Below are 14008 nucleotides of genomic sequence, written 5' to 3'. Positions count from 1 at the left end.
TTCCGGAACACCGAAGGTTTCTCAGGTTCTGTCACGCAGGACAGCATTTTCAATACAGGGCCCTGCCCTTTGGACTTTCTTCAGCTCCCAGAGTATTCACAAAAGTACTGGCGACACTCGCCGCACATCTGCGAACAATTCCTGTGCGTATCCAGTGTTACCTGGACGACATTCTCATCCAATCCTCGTCAGTCCAGTCAGCACAGTCAGATCTAACACTGACCCTAAGAACCCTTCAGGAACACGGGTTCTCAGTAAACTTCCAAAAGAGTCAGACGGTCCCATCGACCCGCCTTCTTCATATAGGAGCTGTGATAGACACACTAAAGTGCGAAGTCTACCTCTCTTGAGAACGCCAAAACAGCATTCGAACCCTGGTCAGGCTGATTCGAAAGAAATGAACCACAACACTGGCCACTCTCTCCCACTTGCTGGGAAAGATGATTTCATGTCTAGCAATCGTGCCCTGGGCACGGCTACACTCCAGAGACCTGCAGTGGTTCCTACTCCCGTTCCAAAAAAGGGGAACCGGCTCCTCCAACCGAAGAGTAAGGGTTCCATCAAGAGTCCTAAAGTCGCTCCAGTGGTGGTAGTCTCCAGCAGTGAGAAAGGAACACATGTTCAAGGAGACTGCCCAAGTCATTCTGACCACGGACGCCAGCCTATTTGGTTGGGGAGTACACCTACAATCACAACTGGCACAGGGCCAATGGTCAAAAGAGGATCTAAGACACAACATAAACTGGTTAGAACTCAGAGCCATACATCTAGTCCTCCGTCACTTTCACAACACAGTGGCGGACCAGCACGTCCTAGTGCTCACGGACAATGTGGCGGCAAAGGCACACGTCAACCGACGGGAGCACGCAATCCAAACCCCTCATGGCCGAGGCCCAATCACTAGGAACATGGGCCAAGGACAACCTAGCCTCCCTCAGGGCCGAGCACATCTCAGGAGTAGCGAATCAGCAGGCGGATTTTCTGAGCAGGGCAACAGTGGCTCCGCTTGGAGTGGAGCCTGCACCCAGCCCTCTTCAGGGAAGCATCAGAGAGGTTCGGCCATCCAGTGCTGGACCTATTCGCAAGCCCCAGGAATGCCCAGCTCCCGAGGTTCTTCTCCCGCTTCCCGTCACTGGGGATGGAGAGAGCAGATGCGCTCCAGGGACACTGGCCGAAGGGGTTGCTATACGCCTTCCCACCTCTTCCTCTGATGCAAGCAACCATCAGAAAGATATTACAGGAACAAGCAGAAGTGATACTCATTGCGCCACACTGGCCAAGACGGCCGTGGTTTGCCGACCTCGTAAGTATTTCTATATCTCCTCCATGGAGGATTCCCCACGACAGAATCTCCGTCAGTCAGGGGGCTCTACAACACCCAGAGCCACAGTGGCTCCAACTAGCCGCTTGGCACTTGAGCGGAGCCTCCTAGAAGGGGAGGCCTATTCACAAAGAGTCATCAAGACAATCCAGGCCTCAAGAAGGCCTACGACCAACAGAATTTACGACTCCACGTGGAGAAATTACTGCAGCTGGTGCACAAAGCAGCAACTAGACCCCTTTAAGATAACTATCCCAAGGGTCTAAGACTACTTATGGGAGGGTCTTGATAGGGATTTAGCACCCAACACAATTCGCAGACAGGTGGCCGCCCTATCCACTGTACTCACATATGGCAACTCTGAACCAAGCCAAGCACCCAGTGGTGCGATCCTTCATAAAGGGCGCAACAAAAAACACCACCCGCGGTCCACAGATATCCCTCCTGGGACCTGTCTAAGGTCCTACAGGACATTACCTCACCTCCATTTGAACCTATTCGGACCTGCACATTACAGTGCTTGACTCTCAAGGTCGCATTTCTGGTCGCCGTTACTTCAGCAAGGCGCATTTCAGAATTGGCAGCACTATCAGTTAGGGAAGATCTTTGCAGATTCCAGACGGACAGGGTGGTTCTACGTCTGGACCCCTCCTTCATTCCCAAGGTCAATTCCCTACTCCACAGGGCACAGGAGGTGGTGCTACCAGATTTTTGTCCTCAGCCCTCCCATAAATTGGAGCGCAAATGGCACACCTTAGACGTTCGCAGGGCCTTAAGGCATACATAAAGCGAACGGCACCCTTCCGCAAATCGGAGGCCCTGTTCGTTTTCTTCCACTTGCACTCAAGGGGTCAAAGGGTCACAGCATCCACAATTGGCAGGTGGATCAAGAAGTGCATAGCAGAGGCATACCAGGGGCAGTTGCTAGCAGTTCCTAGACAAATCACTACCCACTCCACTCGCAGCGCTGCAACATCAGCAGCGTGGGCGACTCAGGCACCGATTGAGGAAATATGTAGGGCAGCGACGTGGGCGTCACCTTCCCCTTTTATAAGATACTACAAGTTAGATAAGTTCGCATTGGCGGAGGCCTCATTTGGCAGGAGGGTCCTTCAATGCGTAGTGTCAGGAAGTGGGACACAGGCCCAGACAGCTTCCCACCCACAGGGACAGTGAGGCTTTGGTACGTCCCATTGGTGGATTCTCCATTCGTCATACTGGAGAAGGGGCATTGTCTTACCTGAACATCTTTTCTCAGCATGACAATGGAGAATTCACTCCCACCCTTAGGGCCAGTCAGGTCCTGTGCTGGTAAAAGATTGAGCCAACACACGGGAAACATAGCCAACAGCTTCGCCTCAGTCGAGACTGGGAAGAGGAAGGCCCAGGAAGAGAGGCGTGGCAAAAATTGGCTGACTTAGTCTAGGGGCAGAAGACAAGCAAAACCCATTGGTGGATTCTCCATTGTCATGCTGAGAAAAGGCGTTCAGGTAAGACAACGCCCCTTTTTCAGCACTAACATTTTGCTTGTAGATAGTTGTGATGTCCAAATTTATCCATTCATTCGTTCAATTTCTGTAGATGTCCATCTCAGTCAATGAGTTAAGGCAGCTTACAAGTATGTCCACTGTCAAAATATATCATCTGATAAAGTGTTTATTATCAGAAATGCCAATGTAGTAGTAGTAGTAGTAGTTGGAAGGGACCTTGGAGGTCAACTAGTCCACCCCCCTGCTCAGGCAGAAAACCCTATACCATTTCAGACAAATGGTTGTCCAGTCTCTTCTTTAAAACTTCCAGTGTTGGAGCATTCACAGCTTCTGGAGGCTGGTTAATTGTTCTGTCAGGAAATTTCCCCTTAATTCTAGGTTGCTTTTCTCCTTGATTAGTTTCCATCCATTGCTTCTTGTCCTGCCTTCAGGCTGCTTCTCCAGCAGCCATTCCTTATATGTCTTAGCCTCCAGTCCCCTAATCATCTTTGTTGCTCTTCTCTGTACTCTTTCTAGAGTCTCAACATCTTTTTTACATCGTGGTGACCAAAACTGGATGCCATATTCCAAATGTGGCCCTATCAAAGCATTGTAAAGTGGTATTAACACTTCATGTGATCTTGATTCTATCCCTGTTAATGCAGCCTAGTACTGTTGGCTTTTTTGACAGCTGCAGCACACTGCTAGCTCATATTTAAGTGATTGTCCACTAGGACTCCGAGGTCCCTCTCACAGTTACTATTGAGCAAGGTACCACCTATACCAGTAGTGGCGAACCTATGATACGTGTGCCAGAGGCGGCACTCAGAGCCCTCTCTGTGGGCACACATGCCGTTGCCCCAGCCCCGCCTCCCCCAGCGACCCTCTCCTCACCAGCAACCCCCCTGGAGAGTCACCCCTGGGTGCGGCCCGCGTGGAGCAGTGCAGCCAAGAACATGGCAGCCAGGCAGCAGGGACAAGACTCCATCTTTGCACCCCGACACGTGTAGATGATGCTGCTGGGTGCGGGTGGAGGGCATGACTGCCATGGCGCTACAGGGCCGCCTGGGCGATATGCGGTGGGCCGTGGAGGTGGTGGGTGGCCCTGCGAGTGGGCGGGGTGGAGTAGGGGGAGGAGTGGGTGTGGAATAGGGGCAAGCAGGGGGCGGGGCGGTTTATGGGCACTCAGTCTCTAAAAGGTTCGCCATCAGTGACCTATACTATACCTGTTAATTTGATTTTTGTTGCCTAAATGTAAAACCTTACTTTTTTCACCATTGAATTTCATTTTGTTAGATAGCACCCAATGTTCAAGTCTGTCAAGATCCTTCTGTATCTTAAGCCTATCTTCTGGAGCAGGGGTTTCCAACCAGGGGTGTGAGATGATATTCCAGGGGATACGAAAACTTGGGTTTTCAAAATTATAGTGTATATATATAATTTGTTGCCGTTATTTTGAACTTTTATAAGGGGTGTGAGAATATATCAGAAGCTTTCTAGAAAAGGTTGGGAACCACTGTTCTGGAGTGTTGACTATTCCTGCCAGCTTGGTGTCGTCTGGAAACTTGATGAGTTCCCCATCTATCCCCTCGTCCAAATATTTGATGAAGATGTTGAAGAGCACTGGGCCCAGAACAGAGCCCTGGGGCACCCCACTATACACTTCCCTCCAATAAATGCAGTTCCATTGAGGACCACACACTGAATACGGCCGGTCAGCCAGCTACAGATCCATCTGGTGGTGATGGTGTCTAACCCTCATTTTTCTATCTTATCAAGTAGTAGGTTGTGGTCTACTTTATCAAATGCCTTACTGAAGTCCAAGTAAATTATATCCACAGCATTCCTCTGGTCCATTAATTTTGTCACTTGATCAAAGAATGCAATAAGATTTGTCTGGCATGATCTGTTTTTGACAAACCCATGTTGACTTTTGGTAATGACTTTGTTTGCCTCTAGGTGTTCGCTGATTCGTTGCTTGATTATCTTTTCCAGAATCTTCCTAGGTATTGAGGTCAGGCTGATAGGTCTGTAGTTTCCTGGATCCATTTTTTTTTTCTTTTTTGAAGATGGGAACTGCGTCAGCTCTTTTCCAGTCCTCTGGTAGTTCCCCAGTGCTCCAGGATCTTTGAAAGATATAGTTCAGTGGTTCTGAGATCACATCTGCCAGTTCCTTGAGAACCTTGGGGTGTAATCTATCTGGTCCTGGTGATTTGAACTCATCTAGGATGGACAGGTGCTCACTTACCATTTTCTTGCCTATCTTGTGTTTCTAATCTGTTTTTTACAGTACTGTTTTTGATAGGTTGGACTGTTTTTTCTCTTTGTAAAGACAGATGCAAAAAATGAGTTAAATAGTTCTGCTTTCTCCCTGTTGCTTGTCACTTTCTTGCCACTTTCTCCTACTAATGGATCAATCATTTCCTTAACTTTTTTCTTGTTTTTTACATGCTGAAAGAAGCTTTTTTTTCTTGTTTTTTACATGCTGAATGAAGCTTATTTTTGACTTTTGTTGTAAGCCTTAGTTAATTTTGAGCCTTAACTTTCCTCACTTCATCTTTCCAGGCTTGGGCTATTTGCTGGTATTCTGCCTTACGTATGTGCTCCTCTTTCCACTTTTTATACTTGTCCTTTTTGTCTTTCAATTTAGCAGAGTTCTTTATGCAGCCATGTTGGGTTTTTTTGAGAGTTGTTATTTTTCTTCTTCGTTGATATTGTGCTAGATTGGGCTTTTATAATCTCACTTTTCAAAATTTCCCAAGCTTCTTGAGTTTTTTTTCCCCTTGAGGATTCTCATCCATGGAATCCTTCCCAAACACTCTCTAAATTTATTGTGATATAAGATATAATGTGATTATATCTTGCTGTAACAATAAACGTATATGCAAATATTGTAAAAACTTCCATATTCTGTAAAGCATGGGTCCTCAACCTTGGCAACTTTAAGACTTGTGGACTTCAACTCCCAGAACTCCTCAGCCAGCGTTGAAGTCCACAAGTCTTAAAGTTGCCAAAGTTGAGGACCCCTACTGTAAAGTACTTTCTTCCCCTATAATGAAGTAAAGAAATGTTGTTGTTTTGTAGATGACTAAAGATACAAAAAAAAAAAAAAACTACATAAGTTGTATGAAACAAAGTTTACATTTCATTTACCCTAATCTTTACAAAAGAAAAGTTCTTTCAATGTTTTTTTTCCCTGTGGCTGATAATAAAGGAAATGCTCAAAACTAAACTTTAATAGCACATTCTAACATATATGGCGCTTTGAAAATTTAATAACTGCAGAACAAAATTATTTTTATTCTAGCAGTGATAGTAATTCTTAGGGCTCCACAAATCATTTGAAAGGCTGAGGCACTCATGGAGAGGTATTCTTACACCTGCAGGTATACAGAGCACCAAGGACCCCTCACTTTCAGAATATTATAAATCTGTTCATAAACTCTCAAAAATCCATAGGTTCAGATTTAAAACAATTTTTTAAAAAAAAAACATTATGGCTGAAAAGTACACTCTCCACCCCCTACCTCAGTGACTGTCCTTAAATATCTTGAGGGTTGTCTTGAAGACCTCAGCATCTGAGAATGTGCATATAAAATACTTCATAGAATGTATAAAGTAATGTGGCTCCTATTTTTAATTTTTTTTATAAGAGGTGGCCGCTAGATTCTTGTTAAAAATTACTAGATAATCCATGAGCTGTTGGGTCATCTTATCAGAGATATTTCCTTATCTAAACAGAAAAACAGAATAATCACTGGGCAGATTTCTATTGTTCTGGTTTTAAAATAAAGAAAGCATTTTATTAAAGAAGAAAAATGTGTAGCAATATAGGTGCTTTTTGTTTTACTAAGACACTTTTAATGATCATATTTGTAATTGATCTGCCATTCTTAAAGAATACTATAATGTTTTGGCTTCTTTTTTTCTCGGCTTAAAAGTGACCTACAGCTGACCATGCTGGAATACCATTTTCTCCAGATAAATCAGCACATTCTCCATGACTGCATTGGAAACTATGTCCCTGAAGAGGGACATCTTCCCCTTCTGAATATTGAGCATAATTCTCGGGAACATGACAATGTCATTTTGGAACACACTATTTTTTTTCACATGTTCAAGTGAGTTACTTTGTGAACAACTTTCTCTTCAAATTGAATACTCATTTGACTGCTGATTAAAAAAAAGATTCTGTTATATTTTTGGGCAGTTTGGACTGCATGTCCTTGTGATGAAAAATGAAGTATTGCCATACTTCCATATATACATCATGCTATCTTGACATTATTCCATAATATATTACGGTTCACCAGTAAAGGTTGAAGAGAGGATGATGCACCTTCCAATGTTTCTAAAATCATCATCATTCAATTGCATCTGTCAGGCCTCGCTATATGTTGTTGATCTCAAGGTTTCTTGATTCATTCACATGTGACTCAGCCTCTCACCTTCATTCTTAGCTATGTCAACCACGTAGTGTTGAAATACACATCCTCCTCTTAGAAGGTTATTAAACTCATTCTCATGGTTCATTATTCAATATGCATAGTGACGCGTTGCCATTAATTTCTTGTTTGTCATGTGGAACTAATGATACCAGCCTTCATCTCCAAGAGGAAAAAAAAAATGTATAGACTCAAGAGGTCCAGTTTTTACTGTATCTGCAGCCACAGCAGTTCACATGGTGACATTCGGCCCAACCTACTTAACAAAGTTGTTATGAAAAAATGTAGGAGGATGGGTCACTATGTATGTGTCTTATATTCCTGAACAAATATGGTATATAGATAAATCTGTATGTTTGCATGGCAGAAAACAGGCACATAAAGTAATAAAAATATTCAGGCCTTTCTCATGTACTTTAAAGTTGTTGCTTTTTTAAGAGCTACATTCTGAGTCGATTCCTTGCTGCTGGGTGGGGGAGGGAGCAAAAGATTGCAAGACCTACTGTGAAACTGTCATGAACATTGAAACTGAAGATCACATGACCACATCAGCATAGCAGCACCCAGTAGCACTGAAGAAGCCACAATTTTCCCAAATGTCATCTCGAAAGACATGGGTCCTGAATTTTGGACACGTTCTGTAAATTAGCCCATTTGAGATACCTTGGTTCAAAAAGTGTTGCCCTTTGCCCCAGTAAAAGTCACGACAACAAGATTTTTAGTAGTAAATAGATTGAAGCAAATGTGATAAATTGAAGCAAATATACTGTTCCAACTGTTCTAGAGGGCATATTGTGGCTTACAGGGGACTGTGGACTGCTAGAGAACGGCAGTCCAAATTTCCAATTTGTTTTCAGTCTCTAAATAAGGCTACACGTACAACTAGTTTCAGCAACTTGGTTTTGGATCAATATTTTAATTGCTACAGTCTAGAATTGTATTTGCTTTTTTTCCCCCTATCTCTATCCCACTGTTGGTTCCTGCTTGCGTGTAACCCACCAAGACACCCAGATCCTTTTGGCTCAGTATTACCCTCCATTCAATATTCATGTCTTTGATTTTTGTTTTCTCCTACTCAAATTTGCATTTGTCCCTATTGAAATTAGAGTTGCCGATTTTGTCAAGCTTCTTCTGAATTTGGTATTATCCTATAAGTATTTGCTTGATAATCCCGTACTGGCTTCTGACAAGCAGTATATTCTTTTCTAAATGCTCACAGGTTAACTGCTTAATAACATGTTCCAGAATCTTGCCCAGTATCAATATCAAAGTGACCAGTCTTGGTTACCTACATTCCCTTTTTTCGCCTTTCTAAAGATAGGAAAAACTTCTACTCTTTTCCAGTACTATGGTGCTATGCCTGCCTCAGTGATTATTTGGAGGCACAGAAAGTGGCTCCAAAATGATATTCTCAAGCTCCTTCAGGAGTCTTACATATAAGATATTGATCTGGTCCTTGAACTTAAAATTGTTTGTGACAGCCAAATACTCTTAACCATCTTTTTACTTACAGTACCTTGGATTGTTATTCTTTCCTTTTGTTATTTATTCTACTTTGGTCTATTTGAACACATGGTCCTTTTGAGAAAAAGACTAAAAAGAGCTTTGCTTTCTCCTTGTTATCTGTAATTATCTTACTAACCTTCCCAAGTAGTGGGCCCATCAGTTCCTTTGACTGTTGACGTAATTAAAACACATACACAAGTTGTGTTTTAGCCTTTCTGACTTTTTTTTCCCTTGCAGGTATTAGCTATTTGCTGGTAAGCGCATCTTCCATTTCCTCTAAATGTTTCTTTAACTCGGTCAGAACTCCCTATACATCCCCAGCTATTTTCTCAGTTGCCCCACTCCATTTTTTCTTCTCATTGGAATGGCCTGTGATTGCACTTTCAGTATCTTATTTCTGAAAAGCTCTTAATTTCCTATGCTCTGATTGATTTGACAATTTTGGTGCATGAGATCCTGACTAATGTTTCTCTAGGTGTGTTGCAATTGTCTTCCTGAAATCGTATATCTGTACTCCAGTTTCTCTTACTGTAACATTTTGAACCTTGCATCATCTCTTTCTCTGTTACATTGACTGCTGCTAAAAACTACAGGAAATCCTTGCTTAGCATCTATTCATTCAGCTACAATTTGAAGTTTCGACAGTGCTAAATGAATGATATTTACACCCAGTCCGCCAAAGTTGGAGTGCCCCAAGCGCCTGATCAAAATTCAGGTGCTTGGCAGACCACTTTAGAACTGCGGGGCCACTTCAGTCCGCCTTTCTCCCTCCCCCATTTCTGCCATTTTGGCCCCCTGCACTCTGCAGGCCCTTCCATCCTATGCTCCATTGCCCCCTGCTGATCTTCACCATCTTCTTGCTCCCACAGCTGATGTAGTGTGCCTGGTATGACTCTTCCGTTTCCTTGTGAGACTTCAGGAAAAAGGCCTAACATGGCCAGCAGCTGCCTTGCAAAGGGCCAGACTGGGCACACCTCATCAGCAGCAGGAACAAGAAGACAGCAAAGAACAAGAAGAGTCCGCTGGCAACAGAGTCCATGGAGCATAGGTTGGCGATGTCAGTGTGGCCGGGTCTTCACGCTGTGCTGCTAAGCTTGGAGTGGTTGGGTCTGTATACCATGCTGCTATGCAGGGGCAGCTGCAGCTTTGCATTATGCTGGGATAGCTGCTTGCATGTCCTCCCAGTACCAACCGCCCCAAGCCCTGAATTCCCCATTGACTTTGCTTATTGAAAGCCCATAGGACAGTGATGGCGAACTTTTTAGAGACTGAGTGCCCAAACTGCAACCCAAAACCCACTTATGCATTGTCGAGTGCCGGGTGGGTGTGGCCAATTGGGTGGGTGTGGCCCATTGGGTGGGCATGGCCGCGGTGGTAATGGCAGACTGGGTGGGACTAAAAAGTTCAATCAATCAATTCCAACTTTGCAAGATCTTTTTTAATTGACTGATTGAACCTTTTTTTTTTTTTTTGCACACGGTGGCAGAGGCCTAAAGTGAAAAGGTTTTATAAAACCCAGCTGAAGGCCTAAGACTGGGGCGACGGCGCGCGTGCCCACAGAGAGGGCTCTGAGTGCCGCCTCTGGCACCCGTGCCATAGGTTCGCCACCACTGCCATAGGAAGTCATGAGGAAGTCCTTGCTTAACAATAGCAATGGGGACTGCTGGGATTGCAGTGGCTAAGCAGCGTGCTCATGTGACATAGCACTGTGCAACTGCATCGTTTAGTGACAGAAATTCTAGTCCCAGTTACTGTGGTTAACCAAAAACTATCTATAATGTTTCCTAGTTTACTTTAGGATGTCATAAATAAACCTGGGATATTCTAGGTGGTATTTATGGAAAACTTCTTATATTTTGTAAGCTGCCGTAATAATCTTGTTTTCGGGAGCTGAGGTAAACCTTATTGACTTTGTTTGTGATAATAAACTATAGAAGCTAGTGCTCCTATATTTGATCTGTAATAAGGTAGGGATATGAAGGTTTGAGTAGAAAAGAATTTATATTGCTGATTAATGTGATAGAGGAAAGGGTTGCATAAGCCATTAAGCAAAATTAATTTTTGGCGTTCAAACCCAAATAAAGTAGATAATTATTCGGTTTTTTCAGCTTAATTTATAATTAAGAAAAATCATAGAATTTTTAATGTTTCTGAAAAATCCAAAATATTTATTTCTAACTCACTTTTCTGCCTGTAATTTTAACTAGATTGCTTTTCTCATGACTGATAGTAATTGATTAGATCCGGCACTCCAACCCTGATTCCTTTTGCTTTAAACCAGGGGTGTCAAACTCGCAACGTCACGTGACGTGTCGTGACATATCGTGATTTTTTTCCCATTGTCGGCAATGGGGTGGGCGCGGTTTCAGCATGACGCATCCGGCCCGCGAGCCGGCAGTTTTGACACGCCTGCTTTAAACATATGGGTAGTCCTCGACTTACAACAATTCATTTAGTGATCACTCAAAGTTAGTATAGCACTGGAAAAAAAGGGACTTATGACCTTTTTTTTCACATTTACAATAGTTGCAACATCCCCATGGTTACATGATCAAATTCAGATGCTTGGCAATTGACTCGCGATGGTTGCAGTGTCCCGGGGCCATGTGGTCATCTTTTGCTACCTTCTGATGGGGAAGCCAGATTCACTTAATAGCCATTTTACTTATTTAACAACGGTGGTGATTAACTTTAACAACTGTGAAAGAAAGGTCATAAATGGGGCTCACCTAACAAATGTCTCGTTTAACAAAAGAAATTTGGGGCTCAATTGTGTCGAGGACTACCTATAGTCCTGTAACTATCCTGTGAAATTATAGTTCAGGAAAAAAATTACTATCTCAAAAGGAAGTGCAAAGTAACTTATAAAATAAGAAAGTAATGTTACCCTTTCCATTCTCCCCTGTTCATCAACTGCAATAATGTAAAATTAGGAAATTATTAAAGGTATGGTTAAAAAGTATTATTCTATATTTACTTATTTGAATGGATATCATTCTTAAATTAACATAGGTTTCCTAAATGTTTGCTGAAATCATATGAAAGCATTGTATTTTAAAGTAACTTCAATCATGTTATTATTTAAAGTGGATTGAGACACGTAGAAAACATGGCTCCCCAGATATGCTTTATAGCAGAGCTTTTCAACCAGTGGTACGGGTACCACCTGTGGTACATTGGCACCTGGCGGGTGGTACATGACCATCCTAGAAAAGTGGTAGCGGGGGAGGGGAATGAGCTGAACCCGTGGCCGCACCGCACAAGCCTGAGTGAGAGATGGCTGGAGCTGCAGGGCTGGCAGGGCTCAGGGGAAGCACCGGGATCAGCACCAGGATCCAGCTGGAGCTCGGCGCTAATCCTGGAGCTTCCGCTGAGCCCAGAAGAAGCGCCGATCAGCTGGAATGTTGCAGCATCTCCAGGGTCTTGTGATTTACATTCAGATGCTTGGCAACCGATTCATATTTATGACGGTCACAGTGTCCCAGGGTCATGTGAAGTGACCAAAACCTGCTGCAACCACCCAGCAGACGGGGGGAATAAAAACCAAACACCTCCCACCTCACCCCCGCTGCCAATCCTCAACAGAAATGCTCACAACAATGAAAACCTCGGACAGGAGGAAGAGCGCCGCCGGGCGGGCAGGCAGGTGTCTTGCTCGGCTGTGCCTTGGGGGGCACTTTTTTCAGTGCCATTGTAACTTCGAACAGTCACTAAGCAAACTGTTGTAAGTCAAGGACTACCTGTACTTTATTACTTTTTTTCTTTTTGGGGGGGGGACAGCAAGTTTTTGACACCTTGCTAGGCGACTGGTGGTACTCGGATATTGCCATATCCTAAAAGTGGTACAATGGGTGAAAAGGTTGAAAAGCCCTGCTTTATAGCTTTGAGAAGCCTAAGCTATTATATCAGTGATGAGGTATTTTGGCCACTGCAATTTAGTGTCAATTGGAAGGTCATTGATTCTGGTTTCTAACTCAGAGCAAATGTCTCGGAAATAAGTATCCAGGTTGCTGTATAACTTTGATGTTAATTTTCATCTAATGGAAATGATTGCATCAGAATTTTTAACTTCCTTCAACAGCCAGCTCCGTTCCAGTTGTTGCTGTGCCAGTAATTATGTAATGCTTCTTCCTCAAGAAAGTATTGTGGTTTTATCTCTCTAAAAGTATCGTGTTTACATATTAAAGCATTCTGTTGTTCCTAATGGCCTCAAGACAGTGTTTTTAAAAGATTAAAGCTGTCTTGGGTAGATTCTAGCTGATATTCTAACAGTATTTGCTGAGATAAAAATCCTAGCAAATTTCCTTTCTAATTCAGAAATAAATAGAAATAAAATCTATTTATTTTATAAACTTATTTCTGAATTGCTTTTTGGTCCAAGAACAAAAAAGAAAATTAAATGTTGGTAATATTCTTAAAACTTTTTTGTCTATGGATTGATTCCTTTTTCAAATTTAATTTTATTTGAAATATTTCTTTAGCCCTGGAGTGAGATCTGATGTGAGCAGTTCACCATCTACCTCTTCAGCAACTACGGGACCACCTCCCAAGCTTTGCCTTGTTTGCTCAGATGAGGCTTCTGGGTGTCATTATGGTGTCCTGACATGTGGCAGCTGCAAAGTATTCTTCAAAAGAGCTGTGGAAGGTAGGAAGCAATATGATTATTACAATCTGAGTCACTAGCATTTTATTGTATAAGTAATTAATGTTTTCTTCCACATCCATAATCTCAGTACAACTATTTTTTTCTTGAGGAATTACTAGCTTATTATAAAAAAAAGATAAAGATTCTAGTTCAAACAAAAAGTAGCAAAAGAGGAAACCATGCAGGAGAACTACACTAGTAGCACAATGCAGCTACTTAAAGCTTCCCTGCATCTACTTTGCAGCCCTTCTACAGTCTTCTAGTCATGTGTGTGCATGCAGAGAAGGCAGTTCTGTGGAGTAGTGTTGAAGCAAGGTGGAGCAATATATGGAAGATTTAGAGAAGGTCTGGCTGCTGTTTTGGACCTCCAAATTATGAATCTATCATGATGCTTTGCTTGTAGTATTTTGTCCAGAGATTTTCAGAGGCCTAAGGTTTAGGAACCTCTTTTGTTCTTGAAGAAACAGCTGAACAGACTTATGCCCTCTAATCCAGGTCTAAGTTGAATCAGGAAAGAATGGTTTGTTTTTACATTATAGAATCTCCAGTACCCCTTCTCTGTCAATTTTCCCTAATCTCCTTGACCAGTTTTCACTGTGATGTTCAGAGTTAATACCCTAAC

General features: G+C 42.9%; 1 protein-coding gene across 1 annotated transcript in view; it reads left to right on the top strand.

Annotated features, from left to right (window-relative positions):
- Positions 1–14008, top strand: part of NR3C1 (nuclear receptor subfamily 3 group C member 1) — an 89444-nt gene that overhangs the window by 26213 nt on the left and 49223 nt on the right. The window contains exon 3 of the mRNA XM_015830544.1: positions 13223–13386. Within this exon, the coding sequence (XP_015686030.1) occupies positions 13223–13386 (164 nt within the window). The remainder of the gene's footprint in view (positions 1–13222; positions 13387–14008) is intronic.

This window comes from Protobothrops mucrosquamatus, unplaced genomic scaffold, assembly GCF_001527695.2.
Source record: "Protobothrops mucrosquamatus isolate PMUCROS unplaced genomic scaffold, P.Mucros_1.0 scaffold_245, whole genome shotgun sequence".
Taxonomy (NCBI): Eukaryota; Metazoa; Chordata; class Lepidosauria; order Squamata; family Viperidae; genus Protobothrops; species Protobothrops mucrosquamatus.
The sequence above is the reverse complement of the archived record's forward strand: the minus strand, read 5'-3'. Positions and strand labels throughout refer to the sequence as shown.